The sequence below is a fragment of the Athene noctua genome, chromosome 12, assembly GCF_965140245.1.
Source record: "Athene noctua chromosome 12, bAthNoc1.hap1.1, whole genome shotgun sequence".
NCBI classification, from domain to species: Eukaryota; Metazoa; Chordata; class Aves; order Strigiformes; family Strigidae; genus Athene; species Athene noctua.
This window is the reverse complement of record NC_134048.1, coordinates 4,854,369-4,881,839: the sequence shown is the minus strand read 5'-3', so window position 1 is coordinate 4,881,839 and position 27,471 is coordinate 4,854,369. Positions and strand designations below refer to the sequence as shown.

General features: G+C 39.1%; 1 protein-coding gene across 10 annotated transcripts; it reads left to right on the top strand.

The window, feature by feature from the left end:
- On the top strand, positions 1-27,471 carry MATR3 (matrin 3). Of its 10 annotated transcripts, none has more exons than XM_074916534.1 (15): positions 31-82; positions 8,590-9,654; positions 14,139-14,200; positions 14,720-14,761; positions 15,019-15,122; positions 16,862-16,914; positions 17,368-17,493; positions 18,061-18,186; positions 18,368-18,538; positions 19,810-19,941; positions 21,791-21,834; positions 22,305-22,695; positions 24,354-24,747; positions 25,351-25,472; positions 27,031-27,471. In XM_074916534.1, the coding sequence occupies exons 2-15, from the start codon at positions 8,764-8,766 to the stop codon at positions 27,079-27,081; spliced, it is 2,709 nt and encodes a 902-aa protein (XP_074772635.1). In that variant the 5' UTR covers positions 31-82; positions 8,590-8,763; the 3' UTR covers positions 27,082-27,471. The 10 variants fall into 10 exon arrangements, with proteins under 10 accessions (XP_074772638.1, XP_074772635.1, XP_074772640.1 ...); XM_074916531.1 differs by lacking the exon at positions 31-82 and adding an exon at positions 97-221; XM_074916535.1 differs by lacking the exon at positions 31-82 and adding an exon at positions 125-249 and having other exon boundaries at positions 16,862-16,911.

Genomic DNA, 27,471 nt, shown 5'->3' with positions numbered 1-27,471 from the left:
CCGCGGGAGCGCGCGGACAATGAGCTGGGGGCGAGCGGCGGCCCGGCGCCGCGCCGCGCGGCCGGGCTCTCGCGATATCTGGGTGAGCGGCCCCCGCCTCTCGCGAGACCCGGGCCGGCGGCGCCTCCTTCTCCCTGCACCCCCGGGGCCACATCCACACACGGAGGGCGGGGCGGGCCGGGCCGTCACCACCGAGCGGAGCGGCGCGGCGCGGAGCGGAGGCGAGCGGAGCGGGGCGGCCGCCGTCGGGCACGTGAGCGGGCGGGCAGCGGGCGGGCGTGCTCTCGCGAGCGCGGCGAGACGTGCGCGGGGCTCGCGCAGCCGCCTCCCCCCTCCCTCCCTCGGTCCCTCCGTCCCTCCCCTCCCCCGCCGCTGGTGCGACAGCGAGCGGGAGGCGCCGCCGTGCTCCCTTCCCGCCGCCCCGACCCGCAGGTAGGAGCGGCGCTGCGGCCGCCCCTGGCCCGCCGCCATGTTGGGGACCGGCGTTGGCGGCCGCCGCTCCGCGAGGAGGGAGGGAGGGAGAGGGGGGGGCAGGGAGCGGCCGTTAGGAGCGGCCGCGGGGCGGGGTGGGGGGGAGCGGGGTTGCTGCGCGGCGGCGGCAGCGCGCATGCGGGAGCGGCGGGCCCGGCCCGACCGGTGCCGCGGCCCCACCACTGCCCCCCGGGCCGCCCGCAGCGACAGCCGGCGCCCCCGCCCGCCGCTTGGTGGTACTGCGGCCGGGCCGGGCCGCGCGGCCTCCGGCGGGCCCGAACAAAGCCCCGCGGCCCGGCCCGGCGGCGCCCCGCGGCTCCCCTTGCTACGGCGCTCGGCGGGAAGGGCCGGCCCGGGCGGCGGGGCGCGGGCTGCCCGGCCTGTGCTGCTGGCGCCCCCTCCCCTGGGCGCTGCCCGGCGCTTGGCGAGGGGTTTCGGCACGTACGAGGTGTTTTCAGGGGTGACCCCAGCTAAAACCACGCTTCGCCCTCTGGCTGAAACTTTACCGGAGCGCCTTGCTAGCGCTTCTGGTTCCAGCTGAGGCCTCGGAGTCGGCAGCTCCCCTCCCCGGGCCCCCAGAACGTCCATTCGGAAGCCAAACAGCATGTCAGTGACGTGCCTTAACGTCTCTGAAGGCCGTTACTCCCAAAAGCTGTGGTTCTGATGTTTATCTGGTATCAATATGAAGAATTAATGAATTGAGCATTAAGAATACTGACAGCATCTGTTTTACGACTCTTTCTACTCAGTTTCACTTTCATATAATTTAGGCTGTGGTTACAAATCACGATGCAGGGATGTGGATTCCTCCTGTATTGGATTAATAATGTTTTATTTTTTTTTTTTTTATGTACCTGTTTTGTTTCCACAGTCAAAGTAACGAACTATAAGGTTCACCTATGCCGAAATAAGGAGAAGTTAGAGACCTTTCTGGGAACCTGAAGAACTGCTTTGTTCTGATAAATGAAGCATTTATGCTGTAGAAAGCAAGCTGAAAAATCTTAATTTTAAATGTGTAGCTTTTTTCCTTTCCATAAAACAAACCTTTGGGAAAAAAGTATCTGATACTCTTTTAAATAATTCAATATTTTTTATTCTGTTTACTCAACCTTAAATTCCTAAGGTTTTTTGAGCTATCATGGAGTAGGTGGTCCTGACTTCTTAGAGTAGGCTAAGTAGGGAGCGGCTCAAGTTGAAAACGTGTCTCTTAAAACAGTCTGTAGTTTTCATTCCTCTGAAAACAAAAAGGGAGCTTTTTCTTCTACTACTTTTTATATAAAGAGTCTGTTGATCCATTTGTTCAGTCTTCCTGAACTTTGAAATGTGTTAATACAGTGAAAACTTTAACACATTAAATCATATTTTTAATGTAGTGAAGCATATATTAACATTTTTTATTTATTGCTGAGAAATGAGTGAACTTCTGATAGGAACTTTATTCAAAACCACTTTAAATATTTCATTACTGAATTACATGGAATAATTAGATTTGAGTGAGCCTTGTACATGCGTTTGTTCAGTAGTAACCCAATACTTGTACTTCTACGTTGTGCACTAGGTAAGGATATGAAATCTGAATAAGAAATTCAAAAATTCTGATTGCTTCTTAGTAATTCTGGTGAGGCTTGCCATGTCATGAGTCTTTTTTGTGTGTTCTAGAGAAGCTATGTGAAGTTACTGTGTATTGAAAACTTCAGTTTTCAGCAGTTTGTACGTATCTAGGTGTAATACGCATCTCAGCCCTGAATGATGGGAAGTATGACCAAGAGAAATTCCTAAATACATCCTTAAAATGTGAATATCCATGTTTCTAAACATTAAAAACCAGTTAAGGGAGGAGGGAAGAAGAGTCAGTCTTTGAGACTCCAAACTGAATTAAAGATCCATGGTATTACGGTCTATATGTGAAATATGATTGCCACCTGATTTATTCAGGACTATACTTAAATAAAAAATGCTCAGTAATTTGGTGGGAAATAAAGAAGTAAATATTGCCTATTGTCCTTCTTTGTGACTTGCACACATCTTTAAGTGTTTTGGTGAATGCAAAGATATTTTGTAGTTTGATACCTGAGAGCATTCTGGGTAGCTCAGCAAATCTGAGGAAGAAGCTGTTGTAAGCAAAGCTGCAAAGAAATATGAGTGTTATTTTTGTAGCCTCTGTTGCTTGCATTCTTCCTCAGTGCTCTAAGTCAAGTCTTGAAAACAAAAGCAAATACCTCATAATATTTCTGAACTAATTTATTTTGCAAGTGTTTAAGTACTATATTGTATAGTCATAACTTAAACAAGAGAGTTTTTATTTTGAGCACTAGAACAGTCAGAGTCCCTTGATTCTTCTCTGCAACTCAAATACATCTCAACAACCTCATGCAACATTTCATCTGGGAAAGAATGAGATTTCATCCCAGCTCTGGAAATGCCTGCAGGCAGACTTACGTTCAGTGATTAGTCAGAAGGCTTTTTAATCACTTACCAGATCAGAATACAGAAGTGTTCTGTTTTGAGGCTCTTTAAAAATAATAATTAAAAAAAGGTAAAATTGGTTCTCTTAATCACTCTAATCAGTGATTAATTCTCTGATTTGGTCTATCTTTGGATCACTTTATGTATGACATTTATTTTTTAAAAAATAATTATGGTATGTTCTCTGTGTTTTGCCACAACTTTGGTGCCTGTGAGGCTGTTCATCTCCGGAACTGATGTGAATGAACAGTGATTGTCTCCCCGCTTTGTCATTATTACCAGAGCCTCCAGTCTAAGATCCTGCATCACTCCGCAATGACTTTGGTTTTGGCAGACCTCTTCTGTTGAACCAAGTCTTAACGGCTTCATGGAGCTTTTCGTAGGTGCTGGAACCTGTGTGCATCCATCGTATTGTAGAGTTGGAGCTCTGAAAGTAGTGGCAAAGAGTGGACTTACAGGTAGTAGGAAGGAGTGCATGGAAAACAGAGCTAATCATGTGTTTACGGAGCCGTCAGTACACGTGATGGCAGTTACTTTATGTGTTCTGGGCTGTTTATATTTTCCCTCTCTAAAAATGCACACTTTTTTTGCCTACTCTTCCTGTACTGATCCTTGGACCCTTTTTTCACTCTTGTTTCTGTAAAGGAACAAATGCACTTTTTCCCATGCACTTCTTACCAAAAAAAAATGCTTGTTTTTTTATTAAATGACCAGAAATAGGAAATTGATGTCTTTTACGGTGTTCTTTTCTGCATTCAGATGTTGAAAACTGTAAGTTCTTTTAAGATTCTTAATTGCAAAAGTGGTGATTTTAATTCCCCATTTATAAAAAAGTCTTTTTCATATGTAACACTTCTCTGTTCTAAACACTAACTTCAGATCTTAGGTTATTATGTGCTTCTCTGATCAAGCAAGTCACTGAGATGAAGCTGAGCATAATCCTAAGAAACAAAAAAACTCTTCCAGTAGTTCTGCAAGGTTGTCTAATCTGCGCACAAAAAAGTGCATGCATCCCGTGTGCCAGGTGCTGCTTAAAATTTTTGAGGTCATGACCTCTGAAGATCAGTTGAACAGACTAGTTGTTTTCTTGCATGTGAAACAGCAATATTAAATAACCACTGTGAGTACTGGTACCTGAAATGGATGATAGTCTGTGTTTTTCTCTGTCTAAGGCTGCTAGACAATTTCTCCTTTGCTTTTGGAACGACTGGCCTTTTCTGTATTGTCCAAGGCAAAGTAGTCCTGTAGATTTCAAATCCATTACACTTGATCCTTCAGCAGCTAGATAACATCTGCTTCTAATTTCCTTGCAAGTTCTTGTTTTTACTGCCATTAATTCTCAGAGCAACATGGGGAGCTGCCTCTCTGAATTTGTCACTTGAACTTCCAGATCTCTTCTGATGATAACCTTTTTTGCCATGATGCGTTGGAGACAGTTTTGCCAAGATGAATATGAATTCTTCTATAGCAGAACAGATTGCCGCAGAAGAGAGTGCTGCACTGAGTGTAACACATCAGGGAGGAGAAAAATCTGTAGATTTTTATTCAAAGAGCAAGGATTGTGGATATGTAACTTCTTTGAGACTTTTTCCCCAAAGGTCTTCAAAAATTGTATTACAAACTGAGGATGTGTTTTTCGGTTTGCAGATTATTTCATGTTTTTACCATAATTGAGTTAATTTGATTACATTCAATGTGTTTTGAGTAATTTTGGTTTTGAAGTGAAAGTGAAACTGACTAGAAAGGGAAAACATTTTTCATTTTTCAAACTTTTCTATAAATAGTGGAAGAGGAATGGGTAAAAAAATTAGTTGTTCTAAGAAGAAGAATATTAAAGCCATAATATCTATGCACAGTTTAAAAAGAGGAATAGGGAGCTAGGTAATTATTTTCAGCCTGCTGTTTCATAAATGGTAGCAATCAAAGGTTATGTTCAGCGTGATCAGTGTATCCCAAGAATTCAGTGAATCAAACTGTTTTCAGGAACAAAACTAATATTTATGTAGAGCAAGAGTTCTATAAGTTTTATTGAAAGGAGTTTATAATCAGTTTTACACAAAAAGAAAAACCTTCTGTAGTGTTTGAAAATCAGCCTCAGTTTAGCCTTTATTTGTTAGGGGTGTATTCTGTAGGATTCACATTTCTTATTTTTGTTGTCTGCCTTTACAGAAAGCTCTTTTGCAACTTAGAGATATAAAAAGTTTTTTTCATTGTCCACATTTGTCTGGAAATCTAGTAACATTTTGACTTTCAACTTATTTCAAGATTGCTTTATATTACATATTTCCAAATCTTAATATGGCCAAATTTCTGTCCACGATCTTAAAAATATATCTCTGAAAGCCTGTCTGTTCCCAGTATAGCTGAAATTACATGAATAACAATTAGCATAACACTTTCAACTTTGATAAACCATGTCTGGATCTTTAGACAGCTTTGTTCAGTCATACTCATCTTGTTGCTGTGACTCAGTTGATGGCACGCTCGTTGAAAAGCTGGCATTGCTCCCTGGGAACCTGTCTCTATCAGATACTGACATGAAATCTCTCGGAAGTGTTCAACACAAGAAATGCTTAGAATTACATATTAAACCTGACCATGTGGAAGTTAAACATTCTTTGGTATGATTTTTAGAGCTCTTCCCCCATCTTGTTTTGTTGTTGTCTTCGTCAGATCTTAAAGAATGGGCATGGTTAGGAATAGGGTACCACAGCATGTAAGATGACAGTGATGCAATGGTGATGCATTTGAGGATAACTCATAAACTTAGTTTTTGTAAGTATTCCACTCGAATACCTAATGAGGTGTAGGGCAATTTACTGGCTAGCCCACCAACTGCCAACATCATATTCTGTTTTCATCATACAGTTGTCTTACTGTCCCACATCATGCTTTTTCATAAGATTGTTCCTCTTTGTTTCTTTGTCTCGTTCCCGCCCCCCTCCCCCCCCCTCTCCCCCCCCCCCCCCCCCCGCCGCCCCTTTCCTGCTTTTTCTGTTTCCCTTTGCTGCTTTCTTTTATGAGCATTTGCAGCAGCACGGTACGGTTATGTAAAACCTCCATGTGTATGTGGGGCCAAAGCATGGCATGTAATCAGGTTCTCTGCAACCCAGGTCTGCGCCAGACTGGGATGTGATGGGTTTTGTTCTCTGCTAATCTCTCCAGAGCAGTGGACAATGAACTGCCAATTGAAAATTGTGACAAGAGGATTAGTGAGCATCTGTTCAAAGAGAAAGGGTATTTTTGAAGAGTGGAGAACTTTCCTGATTTAGTGAAAACTTGAATAGTGCAGGTCCTTGCATTAACAAACAGCAGGACTCACAGAGCCTTTCCTGACCATGTGGATGTCTGCTGAATCACTGTCAGGGTCTGGTTTGTAAAGCCCTCTGGGATATCTGATTTTATGAAGAACCTAGTAAGTTCAGTTTCAAACCATTCTGTTAAGTGTGTAAATGAAATGGAAGGAAATTTATCTGTAAAAATGGAAGGAGTAAGGCTTAACTTATAAAACTGTCATAAAGTACTTTGAAGATTATTGCATGTATGTAAGATGAAACACGGTACCCAGGTGAATATTAGTGTTTCTCTCATGTTTGAGGTCAAGAGTTGTGTTTTTTTCAATTTAAATTCTTTCTGTTCAGGTGTTCTTTAGTGTGGTCAGCCTGTCCTGGATATCTCACTTAGAATTTGCCTCGTCTGCTCTCCCTGTATTCTTGTTTTACTGTTTTTGTCTGAAGCTTTCTGCAGTGCTTTTCTGTCTTCTGCCTCAGATACTTTTAAACTTATTTTCATCACCGTATTTCTCAATCTCTTATTCTTAACCAAATGTTTCACAATTAAGCTTGCTTTAAGTGACTCCAACATATGTGGATTTCAAAAGCACAGCTGAAATACAAGTTCAGATGTACTGATAACAGAATATGCAGCAAACTGTATAGCGGTGACTTTTCAATGATGGAATTCTGTGTGGGTTTTGTGTCCTTTATGTATCTCTCATAGAATCCATTATTTTTCTACATAAATGCATAAATTTGTAACACTGCTACCGAGAAAGAAAACCTAAGTGCTTTTCAACTTCAAGTAGAAAAAACTTTGTGCTGTTGAAACAGGGCTCTGGATTGAGTAGGAAGTTGGGCTAGAGACATGCTCATAACCTTGACCTTTTTTCTTCTATTTCCAGTACAAGAGAAATTGCCTTCTGCAGAACTGGTCTCTTCAAGGAAAAATCCTTGCTTTCATTTTGTCCTTTCCATTCCTCCCCAAATGTACCTGTTCTCTTAGAAGCCGATTTCATCTGGAACTATGCAATTTGTGCCTGTTTCTTTTTCAAGTGATTGTGTTTTATGTGCATCTGAGTGGCAGTGCTGGAGAAGCAAAACTGCTCTGCAGAGATTTGAGAGGGATTTACCGCATCAGGGACCCAAGAACAGCGTATTCCTGGTGGAATGTTTTCGTGTGTGCTGAATTGCTTTAAATTTTGTGTATCTGTCCTAAGGCTGAAAGAGTATGGGGAGAAGTATTACAGTTTATTTCTGCTCTGCACTAAAAAAAAGAATATGAAATATATCTATTGCACTACAAAATATACTGTGGATATTGATACTTTGTTCAGTTAAAAGATGAAGAAAATGCTATTGAACCAAATATTTAAATGCAAGGTTAGTATTTTAGTGGGACACAGGGTGCATGTCTATCTCTTACAAGTATTGGTTTAGGATCTTTAACTACCACATGTGGTCATGGTATCAAAGTGTCAGGCCTGAACCAAGGGAGAAGCAGTTTGATGGTAAGAGACATGGACACTGCTGTGGTGCAAGGCTGGCTGGGGGCGCAGTGCCATCTCCTGACTCACCTAGTGTCTCTTTCTGCAGGAGCAGGGTTTTCCTTGAGTCTCCCATCCCACTACTAAGCCTGACCTTGTTTAGCTTGAGGTCTGCAAGTACAGGCTGATGTCAAGGCTGCAGTATAACAGAGTAAAGAATCACTTCCTAAGTGCTGTTACCCCTATAACTGCAATTTGAGCAAGAGGTCTTGTTTACTTCCTGCAAAATTTAAAACTTATTGTTCTTGTTCACATCTGTCTTCACATCGGTAATTTGAATTTTACTGCATAAAGATTGAATATTATGTTTGGTCTCATTTACCAGATCTTACAGCAGAAACTTTTTGCCCAAACTTCAGTTACTTTTAACTTCCTCTCGTCCTATTCTATGGTTGTATAGGTTTCATTTTCAAATATGTGTTATGTGCCAAAGTCATCTTGGATTCTATGGGCTTAAGGTTTTTTTTATGGTCTTCTCATAGAACACAGCACAGTAATGTAGGGTATAAACAAAACTATTAACCAGTGATCAGGGCTTACATGTTAGTAAACCTTAGATGCTTTCAGACATCCCAAACTTCTGAAATTCACTTGTCTTCAGTATGAAAGTAGGTTTTTGTAGAAGAAGAGTAGTATGTCTAGGAAACACTACTGTATTTTTATCTGAAATAATATATGTAGGTTCTGGGTACCTCTTGAATCTGTTAAGTTATGTAATAAAAGCCTTGTAAGATTGAGATCTTTAATGTTTTTAGATCAACATGATGCATAAGTTTAAAACTGCATCTGTTTAAAGGGATTTATGACTAAAACTGCTTGTTTTTCTACAGAATTGTCTGGTGTTTCTCAGCTTGAAGAAGATCTGCAGTCATTATTGATCCTCTTTCTTGGCGTTACCATTTTTGAAGTGAAGCCTAGCTTTCTAGTGTGAGCTCTCTTTTCAGCCATCTTAAAAAAAAAGAAATTTTTTTTGATCCATAAAGTAGACAAATTATAGTTCTACAATGTCCAAGTCATTCCAGCAGTCATCTCTGAGTAGGGATTCACAAGGTCATGGGCGTGACCTCTCTGCAGGAATAGGCCTTCTTGCTGCTGCTACCCAGTCTTTAAATATGCCAGCATCTCTTGGAAGGATGAACCAGGGTACTGCACGCCTTGCTAGCTTAATGAATCTTGGAATGAGTTCTTCATTGAACCAACAAGGATCTCATAGTGCACTGTCTTCTGGTAGTACCTCTTCCCATAATTTGCAGTCTATATTTAACATTGGAAGTAGAGGTCCGCTCCCTTTGTCTTCTCAGCACCGTGGAGATGCAGACCAGGCCACTAATATTTTGGCCAGCTTTGGTCTGTCTGCTAGAGACTTAGATGAACTGAGTCGCTATCCCGAGGACAAGATTACTCCTGAAAACTTGCCTCAGATCCTTCTACAACTTAAAAGGAGGAGAGCTGAAGAAGGTTATGGTAGAGATGGCAGATCATCCACACGGGAACCACCGTACAGAGTACCTAGGGATGATTGGGAAGAAAAAAGGCATTTTAGAAGAGATAGCTTTGATGATCGTGGTCCTAGTCTCAACCCAGTGGTTGACTATGACCATGGAAGTCGTTCTCAAGAATCTGGTTATTATGACAGAATGGATTATGAAGATGACAGATTAAGAGATGGAGAAAGGTGTAGGGATGAATCTTTCTATGGTGAGACTTCGCATAACTATCATAAATTTGACAGTGAGTATGACAGAATGGGTCGTGGTCCTGGTCCTGAGAGATCTCTCTTTGAGAAAAAGAGAGGTGCTCCTCCAAATAGCAATATTGAAGACTTCCATGGATTCTTACCGAAGGGTTATCCCCATCTGTGCTCTATATGTGATATGCCAGTTCATTCTAATAAGGTGAGTTATGCACCAGATACTTCTATTTTCCTTTACGTTGTAGTATCTGTTCTGTTTTTATCTATTTCTTTATTTCTATAGCCTGGTTGCTTTTGAAATGATCTGAAAGTTGGTTTGAGAGTGAAAAAGGCACTTGGTTTATTTACAAGGTAATTGTTAACAAACGTTGTAAACCAGGGCTTTACATTAATGTATTTTGTGTGCCCAGATTGCTTAACTTCAAGTCAAACAACTATCATCTACTGGGATATCTTATTTATATTTTACATCTACATGTTCTCTTAACCACAAACATCTGGCATTCAAGAGGTTTTGGGGTGGGTTTTTTATTTTTTTGTTGGGTTTGGGTTTTTTGGCAGTGTATCTACTGTGCTGTTCAGGAAGCCAGTTCAGCTCTCCTCCACATCTATCTTGATTGCTGATTTATATGTAGTTAAGATGCATTCTTGCACAGTTCTGCTTTTTCCCTGTCCAAAGGGAAAGAGTTAATGTAGAGCCCTGGAACTTATTTGCAAAAGTAAAAAACCACGTTTTAGATTAGCTCATTCTTGCCTTTTTAATTTCACTTTAACACTCTATCTCATACTATGGCTGAAATTTGTCGTCATTTTTCTCCTTTTCACAACTTTCTTAGACACTTCAGACTCACTTTTTATTGTCACATGTTGCATCTATCCCTGTAGACTCTCCGAGCAATCAGTCTGCTGTTGCAGTATCCTGCTCTGTATTCCTAGTAGTGTTCTGTTCTTGGCTCGCCAGTAGAGTGGATCTTCGGTTATGCTGAGACTTCCCTCTTAGTTTATTCATGAGTAGTTCAACTCTCTGCAAAGGTAGCAGGTTACTCAAAATGGCCTGTTTATTCAGACGTTATTTTCAGAGCCTTCTCACTTTCAGCTTTTCCAATTTTACTCATCTTGCTGATTTTCAGTATACTAGGCAATTTAATTGGCTAATTGGCTAATACAGTGCCCCTCTTGTCACAATTAGTGGCTAATGAGCTTGAAGGCCTTCAATTGAAAATATAATACATGCTATTACTGTGAAATTGATACAATGTGGAATTGCTGTTACTAACCATTTCTTTACAGTTACCTCTCAAAAAGCGCTGCTTCTGTACATCTAATCTTTTTAAAACACAGGAATTATTCTGTTCCTGCAAGGAAATGATCAAACCAGTTTTAGAGCACACAACTGTATGACTCCAGCTGATCTGACAGTTTATGAACTTGTATTGCTTTAATTACTTTGCATACAAAATAATCACAGTAATCCGGGTTTCTTGTCTCCTATATTTGACATTTATTTTCATAAAAGGTTTTAAGTGTTAACAGTTTAGATGCCATGCTCAATTCTGTAAAAGGACTTCATTTGGTTAGATTGCAAACATAAACTTCTGAGGCCCTTGAAGATGGCAACCAGTAATCCTGTAAGTAGGGTTCTTTTTAGCACTTTTTTAAAGCCTCGTGGTTCTTAGTTTGCTTTGGTATGCAGATCTATTGAAAGGATATCCAACATGAAGTGTCTTTCCAGGTATGAGAAATACCAAATTCTTTTGACAGCATAACTTACATGGCTGACTTCTTCTGTAACATGTAAACCCATCTTTTTTTTAGGAATATGCTTTGACTTAAACTGCTAGTACACCATAAAATATTTGAGATTGGATCATCTGTTTCTTATGACCCAAGTATGGGGCTTGTTTCTAATTTCAGAAATCATGTCACTGCAAGAATTTTTCTCTTTCTCTCCTTTTTTTCCTCTGCTTTGGATACCTAACAGTTACAGAATTTCTTATTTTGTCACCTACAAAATTGAATCAAGTAGAAATTAACTTTTAAAGTAATCTGATCTGAACCAAGACTTATGGAAAGCAGAAAGGGAATGCTTTTCTTAGCTGGGACAATATAAACTTACTACTGCAGTATCAAAATCTCATTTTCCCCACCTCCAAATAAAAATATCATAGAAGATTTTTAAAGTGTATGATAAAGCAATGTGTATTTTAAGCCTGAGCAAGAGGTTAAACACCCTTAATGTAACTTAAGCTGGCAGACAGACTAGTCCTCTATTTTTCCTTTTTTAGCAGTGTTCTTAATTGCTTCTTTAATTTGATGTGTATGTATTTTAAGACCCAGTTTGTTTTCTGTCTAATTATGAATTGTGCCCCAGTTTTTAGCCATTTTGTCAGTCCTCATCCCTTTATCAGGGTATGAGCTGTTAGACATGGAGGGATTGTTTTCCCTGCCAAAGAAAAAGGCTGATGCGACATGGGCAAATGAAGAATTTGGAGGTTAAACACTTGAAATGGTGATATATCTCAAAGGAAGAACAGGGCCATGTCCCTAATAGAGGGCTATCTAAAATTAGGTGCTTAAGTTTGGCCTAATTTTTTTGAAGAACAGTGTGTCCTCTTGCATCAGTTGAGGGAAGAGGTAATCTGAGTTTTTAAAAAACTGTTCAGATTTTCTCTAGCTTAACTTCAGGCATTCATGTTAATTAGCGTCTGTAAATTAGCATCTGTAAATATCTAGTGCCCTGAAACCTTGGAGGAGTAGTGCTTCAGACTGAGTAGAGGCAGGGATTAAAGGGAAGTCCGGCGTAAGAATTGTATAATAAAATGTTAATAACATAGATGAACCAGTGTTCTGAAAACTTTGCTGGGGTGGTGTTTGAAATCCTAAATTATATGTCAGATCTCCCTGTTTTGCCAATTTAAAAGCATTTGAAGTATAATGAGAATTAGATCTCTCAAATTTTGGCTCTGGTTTGCAGATAACTTCTACTTCAGTTTATAATACTTTTAAATTATGTGTTAAGACAGCTTCAAAGCACATTATATCTAGCAGAATCATCCACCGAGGCTTTACAGATTGTGCACCCAAATTTAGAGAGTTTTTTAGTGTTCAAAGGACTGTTTTCTTTAGTGTTGTACTAAAACTTGCTTAGAAGTTTTAAACTGAAGAAACTCTGTTTCTCAGTATTGAATGTTTCAGGGATAGGTTTGCTTGGGGGTTTTGGTGGGGTTTTTTCATGCTAAATTGCCAGTGTATTTATTACAGTTGCAGAGCCTACATCTTGTCTAGTTAAGAAAAAGTGGTGCTCTCATATTACAACTTCTTGATAAAATGAACGAAGGTTTGATCTTGCTCCACATTATATTCTGTGTCTCATGGAGTAATATTGTAGTGTAGCTTAATGGCAGTACTTTGAGAGACTTGAGGCTTTTCTCCTTTGTGAAAAGCGCAAGGTAGGCATTTAGCATATGGAAGCACTACAGGAAGCCTCAGGAGTGTCTTGTATCCAGAAGGATGGCTATAGTGTGGTGGAAATTAAAAATCAGGAAAGATGAGAGGTTAGGAAAAACTAATTTGTGGGTGCTGAGCAGAATTACACATATAAGAAGAGACATGTAAAACAGTTGGGCCAGTGCAGTGTACATGTTCACAGTTGAAAACATAGCTGGTAAGAGAAAACCTTCAGTTGTTAAACTGCCCCCCAAAGATCTGTAATTGCTCTCCCCTTCATTTCTGTGAACCTAAAGCAAATTTGCCCAGTGTGTCTCTGCTGATCCCTTTGCTTACTGAAGAGCAGCAGAGTGGAAATTACACTGTGGCTCACAGATGTGCAGCAGTGAAACTTCAAAGTTCTGTCACTTTACAAATGGAAATGTAGCACAAACTAATGCTGTTACTTGTAAGAATGTAAGGTTATGGAGATCAAGCACCATGTACTTTGATAAAGGAGGAGTCCCCATGCCTTCTCTCTTGAAATAACCCTTTGTAATCAAAACAGTCTGCAGATAAAAAGTAGAAACCCCTCATTCCTTTCTAGTGCTAAAACCAGAACCAGAAGGAGTTTTACCTGGCTGATTTGGTTTAATTCCATTATTCCTCCTTTGTACCATCTTGATCTCCTTTTTTTTTCTTTATTATCTCCCTCAAATGGTCATATATTTTTATATTTCACCAGTATACTTGTAGTTTGTCCTAGCTATGCACTTTCATTTCTTTTAGTCTTTCCTTTCTGAATTCCTTGCAATTTCTTGGCTTCTTTATGGTTCTAAAAACTTGAGCATTTAGTTCACATTAATCTTTAAAAGTCTGAGGAATGAAGCAGAGAGAGTGGAGGAAATTCTAAAATTACTGAAGACAAAAAAACCCTCAGCATCCAGTTCTAAAAGTTGAAATTGCAATGACATGCATGTATGCTGTAGCCGTTATCCCCTGGTAACATTTGCACCCTGAGGCAGGGTCAAGCCCATTGATTGCAAGACATTTTTCATCAGACACCTTTTCACCCAGGTTAGGAGTTGAGGTAGGTCCAATTTCAGTGTCTCTTTAAGTCACTACAAAAAGAGATTTTGTTGTCTGTGTACCTGCAAGACTTCAGCTTAGAAGAGAAGATACTGCACTGTACAACATTATTTTGTTAAAAATGGCTTGCCATATGTGGCTGTTAATTTTTAATTATTTACTTTGCTGCAGGAGTGGAACCATCATATCAATGGAGCGACTCACAGCCGACGTTGTCAGCTGCTGCTTGAAATGTATGAATTTGAAGTACAGTAAATGTTCTTGTGGCATGAGGGCATGTACAACTAAATAATGGTCAATTACATTGCACAAAGCAGGTTTAAAAAACATGCTGTGCCTTGTAGGAAACAAAAATAACTTAAAAGAACATCTTCAGGACAAAAAAGGGATCTTGGTTCCTAACTTTCAAATCCTGCTGATACATATGTAAAGAGCTGGATCGTAACAGTTGAGAATCTGGTGTAATTTTTTTTACTAGTCACACCAACTTGTAAATTTTCCTGGTGAAACATACTGTGCAGTTTGAATTATAAATTGGCAGACATGATACATACAGTGTATGAAGTTTCTTATTAAGAATAGCACTTCTGTTCTGTTGATAGATACTGCTCATCTGTCTTGCAGTGGGCAGTATTACCATGTGTTTTATCTGTATTAAGATGTAAGGGTATCACTGCTTGTATGGAAGTTACTACATAGGTAGAGGAGATTCTGTTTTTCTTACCCTCTTTTTTTTGTTTGTTTCTTTTAAGATATCCAGAATGGAATCCTGACAGTGATTCAGGGCATGGAATGTAAGTAGTTACGAATTTTAAAGTACTTCTTACGAACATCCTCTGCTTCAAGTAAAAAAATTACATTTTTATGTGAAACACACCTCCTTTTCTTCAAATTGATACCTCCCTTTGTTTTCTACTAGCTGAAGAGCAGCAGTAAAAGTAGCTAAAGTTGATATCTCCTTAGATGCTCTGCAGAAATTAGGCTTTTTTTGAGAATGAAAGATGCACAGTTTTTTGGTTGAAAACTAAGATGCATGTTCCCTTCTTTCTAGGGGTGATCCCTTTATGTTACAGCAGTCCACAAACCCTGCACCAGGAATTCTGGGACCACCACCACCTCCATTTCACCTTGGAGGACCTCCCGTTGGGCCAAGAGGTAACATCAGCAGGCACCTACTTTTACAAGACTTAACTTCTTCATTATTTTTTTCTTGTTCTAATTTGTTACCAGTGTTTTAGAGCAGTGCAACAACATGGTCACTTTTCAGAGCAGTGGAACTGAAATGCTTTAGTCTGTCCCTGGCCAAAGACTAGTACTCAGATACCACACTTCCACCTTTCTACCATCTGCCAACTACCAGCCACATTATTTTGGCTGTTATATAACTGTGTTTGATTAATCCACACGTGTTTTGGACTTGTATTTTTTCCTGTCTAGAAGGGTTTTTTATGTTGGGGGTGGGTGGGTGTGAAACTTGCAAGTATTCAGTGTCCTGAGTGTTTTACCCCCTTAATTTCAAATTAATTTGGCAAATAAATTTGAATAGTAACTGAGAAATGGGAAGACAGATGATGCAAGCCTCTTCTTCACGAGAAGGCAGGCTAAGAATCAGGTTCTTGCCTGAAGTTGTTACATGTAACTTTTTAATAGTTTGAGTGACTAAAAGAGGAAAACTAATTAATCTGCCAGCATATCTAGGTATAATACAAGTATTTCAGATACTTTAAAGAAATTTTTAGATGATAGATGCATTCATCCTTGATTTCATTAAAATAATACTGTTAATTTTTCAAAACATGTCAAACTTGACTTTGAGGCAAACTATCTGAAAGGCTTTTTTCAGGTATTTGCTAGTAAAATAGGCATTATGATAGAATTGGTGTTGTTTTTAGAACCAAAACTAGGCATTATTTTCTACATCTAAAGCTCAGTTGTAAAAAGTGTATCTTAGTTAAAGAGATCTCACGTCTTTTGTGTATGGAAATGTTTTGCTATAGTGAATCCTGCTCTAAAACAGGAGAGGAGTTTGGGGTTTTTTTCAGTAGGTTTTACTTATTCTCTGCTATTTCTGCATATTAGTAAATGAAGCTCTTTCTCTAAAGTTAAACTGAGCAGAATAATCAGGAAGGAGGACCTCAAGTTACAAGAGCTATGAAATAAATTAACAGCCTGTTGTGGTTTAATGCCAGCCAGCAACTAAACACAGCCACATGCTCACTCCCTCTCACAGTGGGATGGAGGAAAGAATTAGAAGAGTAAAAGTCAGAGATTTTGAGGGTTGAGCTAAAGGCAGTTTAATAGGGAAAGCAAAAGCCACCACACACGAGCAAAGCAAGGAATTAATTCACCACTTCCCATGGCAGGCAGGTGTTCAGCCATCTCCAGGAGAGCCGGGCTCCATCATGTGTAACTGTGACTTGGGAAGACAAACGCTATGAACATATCCCTGTCCTCCTCCTTCCCCCAGCTTTGCATGCTGGGCATGACACCGTATGGTCTGGGACATCCCAGTTAGGGTCAGCTCTCCCAGCTGTGTCCCCTCCCAGCGCCCCCCAGCCTGATCGTGAGTGGGCTGGGGTGAGAGGCAGGAAAGGTCTCGACTCTGTGTAAGTGCTGCTCAGCAGCAACTAAAACGTCCCTGTGTTACACCAACACTGTTCTCAGCACAAATCCAAAACACAGCCCCATACTAGCTACTGTGAAGAAAACTATCCCAGCCAAAACCAGCACATAACTTTTTCAGACTGTAAATGAAATAATTATTTTTTAAAACTTGATGTCATTCTAGTTTAGTATTACAAGAGACATATATCTCTTAGGAACTTATGGACAGACATTTTAATACCAGTCTTACAGGCTGAAGTAAACTTGCTTGTTCTTTTAATTTCTTAAAGGAGCTGGAAATGGAAATATGCAAGGACCGAGACACATGCAGAAGGGCAGAGTGGTTAGTATTAAAAACTTGTTACTTTAAACAACCCACAGTTTTATTACATACTTTTTGTTTTCATAATATTCTTTTTTAATTAACGGATTGTCTTTAAAAGTGAGATTTTAAGATGTATTTGTGTGGAAATACTGAAGCTTTGGAATAAGATTGGTGTTTCATTGTGCCAAGTATTCTATGAAATATTTGTTCCAAAACTCTACAGACTCTATTTAAACATTCTGTTATGATCAAGCTGTGGGATGTGAACATACAGAAAGCAGCTTTGGCATGGCAGGCATCTTCCTCTGGAGATCCCTGGAGGTTCTGTGCCTTTTCTGTACGCATCTTGTGTTGGTTACCACTGAAGATTTAAAAAATAAATTAAAAAAAATATACAGAGCCTTTCTTTTTAGGTTAACTGATAGACAACATGTAAAGGAAAAATGTGTATATGTGCTCTGTCTTCAATAGGAAACAAGCAGAGTTGTTCACATCATGGATTTCCAGAGGGGAAAGAACTTGAGATACCAGCTGCTTCAGCTTGTTGAACCATTTGGAATAATTACAAATCATCTAATTCTAAACAAGATCAATGAGGTGAGATTAAACCCTTTAGTGCTGCTGTTGGCACTGCCTGGTGTCTTCAGTATGTGATAACACCTGTGTCATCAAGGTCACAGTCACGTATGTAAAAGGGTGACTAATATGTTTCTTTCCAGAAATGCTGTAGTACTGCATTTAACTTCAATACCACTACAAAATCCTTCTTGTTGATTGTTCATAGTTTTCTCAAAAATACAGTATGCTTGCAAATTCTGTTCTTCTAACATTGTCTGAAAACTTACTTGGTCATAGTTTGTTATACAGTGTCATATTTCGAAGTGTGGAAAAAGCCAGTATCATAGAAGATAAAAACCAGGAAGCAATTGAATGTTCTGAATCCAAATCTAGGTGGAGTGTAAACAAACCAAATAGTTCTGTTTGTGCACCTAAATAAAGTATGTGATATTTATGCCAAGTTCTGCAGGTCAGTTAATGTTGTAAACAAAAGGCAGTTTTCATTTTTGATGCAGCTCTTTTTATGGGAAAGCAAGGAAGAGCTTGAGATTTTAAACAAAAATAATAATTCTTGAAGGTGAAGCTCTTGTTATTATATGATTTCAGGCATTTATTGAAATGTCAACCACTGAAGATGCCCAGGCTGCAGTAGAATACTATTCAACAACACCTGCGTTGGTGTTTGGTAAACCAGTCAGAGTCCACTTGTCACAGAAATACAAAAGAATAAAGGTAAAAGGCTGCTGCTTTTTTTAGCTTTTTTTTTTAATCTGGGACAGTCAGTGTTACTAGGTCGTTGCATTTAAGTTTTTTAATTTATGTACTTCTCAGCTGTATCAACTTAAGAGACAATCACCCATGTATATTTTATATAGTATATACTTAAAAAAAAAGTATTCCCTCTTAATTTCAGAAACCTGAGGGTAAACCTGACCAGAAAACTGAGCCACCAAAACCAGAACTCGGTCGTGTGATTCACCTCAGCAATTTACCTCATTCGGGATACTCTGACAATGCAGTACTCAAACTGGCTGAACCATATGGAAAAATTAAGAACTACATCCTCATGAGAATGAAAAGCCAGGTAACTGACCATAGGAATGTTTACATGTGTGAACATTTGAAACTAAGGTTTTTAACTGGGAAGAAATGCTGTGCTGTTAATTGGTGCATGTGTAGATTCCTGCTCTAGCAGATATGAAAATTATTAGCAAAACACCACCTACATAGACCTCTACCTAGCTTGCTGTGAAATGTTACTGTAATCTGACCTGCTTTAAAAGAAATAGGCCTCAGCTGTGAAGAAGGTATACTTAACTTTCAGGCTTATTTCTTTTGTTGTGCAGATTTCTAGGAGTCTTGGAACTTTAAGGCTGAAAAAACACTACCTATGAAACACAAATATATTCTGCTATTACACATTTCTTTCACTTACCCTTTACTTTTCATTCTTCAAAACTAATCAAAAGCAGCCCTGCTGTGACTCTCTTAACATTAAAAAATGATGTTTGAAGATAGTGCGTTGCATGTGTATAGTGAAATGCTTTGGATGTGCATGTACATGATTTCTATAAATACACAGGAGTTTAAAATACTTAGTTCTTTGGGGTTTTTTTTCAGCTTTGCTGTCCCAGTTTGTTGCTCCCTTGAGTAAAATAGGAAATTCCAGCACTTTTTCAGAGATGAGTGCCTGGATCCCCTAATACCACAGTTGTGAAGTGAAAAATTACTAGAATATTGTATGACCCCTAGGAAGTCCTCCCTGACCTTATTTCTCTAGAAAAATAAAATCCCTTGCTGTCTGAGTTGGATGCAGAAACAGCTTTCTTATGTATGCCAATGATACTCTATACCAAATGTGTTTTTAAAATCTTGTTCATCAGACTTAGTGTGTCATAGGCTTGTTTCTTGGAGGAACATCTTGCAAAGCAGGGCTTACAGACCAGCAGTTACAGCCTTTCTGTTTCAGGCTTTTTTCAAAAAATAAAATACTAGGGTAGTTTCTTAGCTACCCTGGAATTCCCAGATACTGAAGCACCAAATAAATTAATTTCATTGTCCAGATGCTTTTTATTTGGAATCATATTTCACTTTATGGTGACCTTTTTTTGCAGGTTATTTAAATGCCTGTTGTTTAACTTCAGAGCTTTCTATGGGACAGATAATACAGAATTGAAAAGCTGGGGTAGATAGAGCACTTTGGTAATCTTCTAAAAGTATGGCTAACTTGAGAGGATGGATATAGCTCATAATTTTGTTTTAGCATTTGGATGTGCTGCACTTTAAGTAGTTTTGCCTACAAAAGTGTTGTGTATTTCATACCTGTTTAGTGTGTGTGTGTTTAATCTTTTTCAGGCTTTCATTGAGATGGAGACAAGAGAAGATGCTTTAGCTATGGTTGAGCATTGTGCCAACAAAGCTCTTTGGTTCCAAGGCAGGTGTGTGAAAGTGGATTTATCTGAAAAATACAAGAAACTGGTGTTAAGGGTAAGTAGTGGTTTTAGTCTTTTAGTTGTAGTTGAAGGTGTAAAGTAAAGTATAAGACTGCTATCACTTACTGAGAATTTAATTCCAATTGTAAAATGGAAGGATTTGCTTTAGTATTTTGTGGCTACTTAAGTGCAGTTACTTAGTGTTGAGTGTGGTGTTATGAGGCTTAGAACAAAGTTAAAGATTAAACAAAACCCAACTAGTAGAATCCATATTTTAGAGTAATTGGTGTACATTTTTATTAAAACTTCTCCATTTAGTATGTTCTGTAATGTGGGTTCCTTTTTCCTCACCCTCCTCTGAAAATGGTCGTTGAGTAAAATCAAGATGGGTGGCAGAACTATGTACTCATACATTGTGTTGTTAATTCTTGGCTTTTCACAGCTGCTGGTCAGATTGTCCATTTTGTTGTATGCATACTGTTGTGAACAACAAAAAAAGTTACTAGGGATGCCTTTTTAAACTATGAAGTATTACCACAGAATGTGTTTCTTCTGTTGGATGCCATCCAAAACCTTTTTTTCTTTAGCACCAGAAAGCTTCTTGATCCCTGTTGGGGACACTAACCCCAGCTACCTAGATAGGTTGATTGTCTTATGATCTAATTTTTAAGAATAAACTTTTTCAAAACTTAGAATGTAACTGCACTTTTGCATGTGCGTTTCATATCAAGGGGGGAAGGTGTGTGAGCTGGCACAGGCAAGACACAGGAACAACCACAAAACTACAAATGAAATGCAAAGAATAAACTTATTCTCACTACCTCATGACCCTGGGGATCTCTGCAGCAGCACCAGGCAGGGGTGCAGGCACCACAGAGCTTGGTCCTTGCTAGCCAGAAAGAGAAGATCTCGAACCTGCTGCTTTTGCCTGTATATATCAGGAATTTTTGCAAACATGGTTTTCCAGTGTGCTTTGATCTTTCCCACAACAAGGCAGGTATCTAAGGATGTTCAATAAGGGGCCTCTGACTCTATCACAGGGCCTGTGTTATTGAAACACAGATGTTCCAGTTGCCCAATGTAAAAAACTAAACAAGTAGTATGATACATGTGTTTTTCTACACCCTAGCTGCAAGTCACTCCAGCATGTTTACAAGTCTCCTTGCCAATCTTCCATTATATTCTCACAGAAGAGTTGGCCGATAATTTTTGGGGGGGTTTTTTGACATAACACCAGGCTGCCACTCTTGCAATTATTAGACATTCTCCATCAGACTAGGACACTAGGTAGAAACGCAGGAGAAATCTGAAGTGTCAAGCTGTCTCAAACATAAGATTTCTATTGTGGAGTATGAAGAAATCTCACTATTGCACATGATCATGCACTGATAATGAACACCGTGGCAAATTCAAATACTTAACCAATGCACTGAATAGTTTTCCATGTTACTGCCACACAAGTGGCATTTCCAATTCAGTAACTCATAAATAAGTGAAATGTTGTGAGCCTGCTAAAGCTTTCCATGTAGCTTAGTACTAACGATAGGGAGAAGAGTATGGATTAAGACTGATTTGTGCCATTGCTTGCATCACAGTGTATCAGTTCATAAACAAAAGGGGAATTGTATGTGTGGGGTTTTTTTTTGAGCAGGACATCCCATTTGGCTTGTACTGAATAACTGATAATTACTGTGAATAAAGACATGGGCTTTCTTCAGTTGGTATGGTCTTGTCTAAGATAATAGCAGTTTATTAATTGGTAGGTGGGCGTGGTAAAAGAATACCCGTGGATTAATGTAACTGGAAGTGTGTGGCTAGGTTGTGTGGTCTGGTCTGAAGGTGTTGCAAGAGTTGTATAAAAAATAACTCTATTGTGGCTTAATTTTTTTTAAATTTTATTTTAGATTCCAAACAAAGGAGTTGAACTGCTGAAAAAGGATAAAACTAGGTAATTTCCTATTGCTAAAGCATGATGTTGTTTAAAAGAAATATGAAAATACCTCATCCAGAATGTAGAAATTATGCAGAAGGGAGGCAAGCTCTGAGATCAAATTGTTTGTTGTGTCTTGAGATTAACTGTTTTTGATATGCTACCTACCCTCTTCCTCTAATAATGGAGATTTCACAGCCTCTTCAGGCTCCTCAGGAAATCTTTTCCAGTCATTAATTAGCCTTGCCTTCCTGCAACTTAAACCCGTGAGCAGTTGTCCTTTCTTGTAAGGACAGTCAGTCCCTCCTTGCAGCAGCCTTTTGCATATTTGAAGAATGGTATCGTTCAAGGTTTCCCTCAACCTTCCATTTTCTGAACTAAAATACAGTCTTTTCCAGACTTGTCTAGAAAAATCTGACCTGCCTCTTTTTTTTTAGTCATTTCTGGGCTCTTCAGGTTTACAAGCAAGTATTCTTTGTTCTTTACAGAAAGAGAACATATTCTCCAGACAGCAAAGATTCTCCAAGTGATAAGAAGTCCAAAACAGATGCTACTCAGAAACCTGAAAGTGGCAGTGTAGAAGATAAAGTGAAAGAGGAGAAACAAGATGATGCTGCTGAGCCATCGGGCACTAAGAGTAGTGAACAGGCAGACCAAGATGAGCCTAGTTTACTCCTTGAATCTGAAGATGAGTTGCTAGTGGATGAGGAGGAAGCAGCAGCACTGTTAGAAAGTGGCAGCTCAGCAGGAGATGATGCAGATGTTGCCAATTTAGCAGATGTGGCTACAGAAGAAAAAAAGGACACAACTGATGATGTGACCGTAAAAACTGAGGGGAATGTTGTGGCCAATCCAGCAGCAAAGAAAAAGCTTAAAAAGGTAATCGTATAGCAAGGTACATAAGTATGGAAAACCCTGTGTAACTTCAGTAGCACACCATGGTACACTCTATTTCAGATCTTTTTTCTGTGGGTCTTTAAAACGCATGCATGGCACACCTGTCTGAAGAGAAACAGCTGTTAAAGCTCCTGTGAAGAAAATGGAAGAACCCATTGGATGCAACTTGCAAATGGAATCAGTTATAAGTCACTGTTTCTGTTTTGACAGAAACTGTTAACCTTCTACCCATGTCGCTTCCTGGGGTTTTTCTTGCCTTTCTCTTCACCCCTTTTTTTGATTAATACTAACCAGCCAGGAACTATTTCTCCTGAGCATTTTCTTGTGAGACTGGCTGTAGTTACTCTTTTGAGCACAGAGCAGAACAATGGCATTCAAAGAACTCTTTATCTGGGACTTGAGGCTAATCTAGACTTGGACAAAATTGTATGTACGACTACATTTTATGCTTAGCCAGAACGGCAGGCAAGTCCATTTGTGATTAGATAAGGCCCATTTCCAATTTGAGGGGGGGGGGGAAATAGTTTCAAGGTGTCCTCAGTCGTAGGCTACTTACTGTGAATTTCCTTTTTATCACCAGATGATCCCACACTCATGGTTTTTTATGTCCTACTAGCTGCTTTTTTCAATCACACTCAGTTACGTGGAGTAGCATGCGAAGGTTTAGTAACTTTATGAAATTGGTATGTTGTCTTGCATCAAAGTAAGGCATGTTCCTTATTCTTAATGAATGAAGTGTGCATGGCTTTCAATTTTGGGGGATCCTTCTATCAGAAAGCTAGGTATATGGTGGTGGGATTAATACTGCCGATGCAAATGGCAGTGGTTACTTGTTATTATGTGGGGTATGTTGTGATAAACTGCCTCAAAACCCAAACTTGCTTCCTTGAAGACCTACGTTAGAGCACAGATATAAAGCTAATGCTGTTTAGTACTACTCAAGGTTGCTGTTAAGCATGTGGAATACTGATGTCTCCATATCAGCAGGAATGTTCAAAACAAAAACAAAATTGTCAGACTCACTGTCTTTTAATGAAGCTGGATTTTAAGAGACTTCCGTGGGTTTGGTGGTTTTGGGGTTGGTTTTGGTTTGGTTGTTTTTTTTAAATGCAAAAGCTCTAAGCTTTCCACTGGTTGAAAAAAGAGCTCTTAATTTTTTTTTTAAATGAACTTTCATACTATTAGTGAGCATGGAATTGTTCTTGTGAGTTTTTACCTTTTACACAGGCATAAATTTGAGGATCTTGTGGGACTGTCTTTAGAAATAAAACTTGTGCATTCCAAAATGACTTCCACTTAAAATACTTATGTTAGGACTTTCAAAGTAAGAATATTAAAAATACTGACATTTTCAAGTTGAAGTTCCCATGTTGATATGATTAAAAAGTGGACCCTCATGATGGGAAAAAAAAAATCTGAAATTGAACACTTGATTCTGGGACAGTGGAGTACATTTTAAAAGAGCTTCTTACACTTCTGCATGCTTGAGTAACACTTTGAATGAGTGAGGTAGGTCTTGAAGGAAGGATTTGAGCATTTTTCCAGGGAATTTGGCGAAGATGTTTCTCTTCTGAAACTTAAGACAATTTGAGGGAAACATTTAAGAATAAGCTGACATAAGGAAAACGTTTTCTCAACAGCGATACGTGGGTGGCTTTCCGCGGAGCATGGAAGGTTTTGTCACTCTAGATGAGGTTGGTGATGAAGAAGACTCGGATCATCAAAAACTCCGCAAGTCAGGTTTGGCAGTAAAATCTGCTGGCAAAAATGATGATAGTTTGGCAGAAATCAAGGTAGACAAGATCGAGGAGCCAGAGCAGGAAAACGAAACGTTAGAAAATGGAACCAAAACCGAAGACAATTTGAAGGCTGAAACTGTTGAAGCTTCTGATACCACAGCAGCACAGGATACTGAGAAGAATGCCCATGAAAATACAGACACCCAGGATGAACAGGAAACAAAGAATGTCCAGGAGAAATCTCTTATTCCAGATGAATTTAGGATTGGACCATACCAGCCAAACATTCCTGTTGGTAAGGCTACTTGCATTTCTTTTCAAATACATCTCTCTGCATTGCAGTAGCATTTCTCATTTCATTTGACTTTTATTTCTGGCAACACATTGCCTCTGAGCCTTTCATTATAGGGCTTCCCACTCTTCTCCCTTTCTTCACTCTTCCCCTACCCCTAGTATTTTCATTCTTTTTTACCTTATTCTCATACAGTTCTCCATAACACTTTCCTTAGGCAGAAATTAAATTGGAAGAGGTATATTTCAGCAACACAAGTTCAATTAATAGCACAAATCACAGTAGTGGTAATAGTTTAGTTTCATCCTAAATACTCAGAACTCAGAAACTGATCACAGAACGTTGTTAGTTCTTACGAAGGAACCAATAAAATGGACCCTTAATCCGAAAGTTTGTTTTTTAAATTTAAAAAAAAAAAAGCCTGCACATATTTAGTCATTACTAGGCCCTGGCTTGACTAAACTAAAACAAGGACTTTTAAAGATAAAGCAGCTTTTAATGTAAAATGACTTATGGTTTTAAGATTTAGCTGAAATGACATATGACATTAAAAGAAATGATGTAGAGTAGATCTCTTAGTTTATTTTGTGGTGTTTACTTCTCTAGGTGTGAATTATGTGGTACCCAAAACAGGGTTTTATTGCAAATTGTGTTCCCTGTTCTACACAAATGAAGATGTTGCAAAAAAGACCCATTGCAGCAGCCTTCCTCATTATCAAAAGTTGAAGGTAAGGCAAAAACTTGTTCATTTTAAATGCCGTGATTCTTTCCTGGGGAATAGATCTGAATGAGACTGGACTGAGGAGAAAAAAAAACCAAAAAAACAACTTTTAGGAAGTGGAAATTGGCTTATTCTATAACTTAACTCAAGTTAGACCTCTCCAAAACTTCATCTTGTGAAAATAATACACAGGATACACATTTTAAAGATGGGTTCCAGCATTTTTTTGTAAATTTGGATTAAAGAGGGCACTCTGATTGGAGTAAAGGCCAGGCGTAGAAGTAGTGATGCAGAGTAAATACAGATGACTCAAATCCCTTCCAGTTGTCCCTTTGAGAATATTTTTAACCAGTCAAACAGCTTAAGCTGAAATTTTTATAGATTTAAAAATCCATATTTGCAACTTCTGATTTTGTGAGCATGTTTTACAATTTCTAATTGGATTAGGTATCACATGATTGCATGGCATGAATAATGCTGCTGCTGTATCTCTGTATACTGTGAGCTGCTTTTAAATATCACTTCCAAGAAAGGGAAATCCTAAACAAAATTCTAATAATCAGTGTTCACATAAATTGATTTCATATCAGTTGATTGTTGAGCTGAAAACAAACCCCAGGGGTTCTATAGAAAAGAAGGTGGCATCTCAGACTCAAAGCGTTTGCTTTCTTCCTTGCAATAATAGGGAACCCTAAACAAATACAGGGCCCTGGAAGGCAAATGGCACAAATAAATGTCACAAAGCAAACAACGTTATGAAGGAGTAGATCAGAAAATCAGTTACCATGCGGAGTCTTGTAGTAAGAAAAACCCACCTCATCCATCACCCATAGCTTTTTTTTTTCTTTTTTTCCATTGAGGTATCTGATTATGAGACTTTAAAGACTTAATGTAAAAGGGGAAGTGGGGGAAATAGTCCCAGCTTATGAACTTTATCACTTCAGTGAAACATAATTGGAGTTGCTTTTTCCATGGCACAAATGACTAGCAAGCTGCTCTTGAGTGACTTTGTAACACTGGTGTGGTTTTAGAATCAAGGGGGGGGGGTGGTGTGGGGAACGCAGCTTTTGTTTCACAATGGCAAGGCACTTCTCTATCTGGGAGTCTAGTTCACTTTGAGAGCAATGAGTAAATAAACAGATTAATTGATACAACTACCAAATGTCATGAAAATGATAACAAATTCCTTAAACTTCAAAAATAACCCTTCTTTAGGGAGGGGAGATGTTTTGTCCCTGGCTTTATAGATGGCTAATGCCAACCAGGTAAGTGGCACAATTGCTGTCACAAGTCCATGACAAAATTGAAAGTAATTCTCCTGGCTTGCCCGCCTGAGAGGAAGGCATTAACAGCAGGCAGGGGCTGCCATTTGGTGTTCACTGGTGGCGAGCTGTATAATGTGGTGCTTCAGAGGGGCTCCACTTCAGTATGTTGGAGAAGTGCCAGTCTTGTAGTTATGACCTTTGCAGTTAATACCTGAAAATTGGATTTCTGTTTCTATTATTGATGCTGTGACTGAGAAACTCTTTAAATATATCTAAAATACAATTGCTTTCTTTTAACAGAAAATTCTGGATAAAATGGCAGAAGACCACAGGCAAAAGAAAGAAGCTTAAAAGGAAGGAAGGATGTAAGGAAAACAGTGGCTTTGTTTTTAACGTTAATCTTTTTTAAAAGCAGTACAAGTAGTAGATGGAAATACTGTATTCTTTTTTTGTTTTAGTGAAATACAGTAGGCATTATAGGTCTGTTCATGTGTTAAATGTTGTAGCAAAAAGCATATGCTGTTAAGTTAATGACAAAAAGTTTGTTCTTAATGTGAGAATGGCAACAAGTTTTTGTTTTGACACTTCAAGCTATTAAAGAAAAAATCTTGCACCCTCGTGGATAGCTCATCTATGGGAAGAAGACCATTTAAGTGAAATTTACTGCTTTCAAGCTTCAGAAATTGTCTTTCAATTCCATTCTCAATAAAAAATAAAAAGTAACACTGTATTTTTATTTTA

What these genes read in the sequence shown, in the direction of transcription:
- MATR3 (XM_074916534.1), top strand. Translation starts at nt 8,764, where the DNA reads ATGTCCAAGTCATTCCAGCAGTCATCTCTGAGTAGGGATTCACAAGGT. An exon ending in ACAAGAAACTGGTGTTAAGG is followed by an intron (nt 19,942 to 21,790) that starts GTAAGTAGTGGT and finishes ATTTTATTTTAG; the next exon opens with ATTCCAAACAAAGGAGTTGA. An exon ending in CTCATTATCAAAAGTTGAAG is followed by an intron (nt 25,473 to 27,030) that starts GTAAGGCAAAAA and finishes TTCTTTTAACAG; the next exon opens with AAAATTCTGGATAAAATGGC.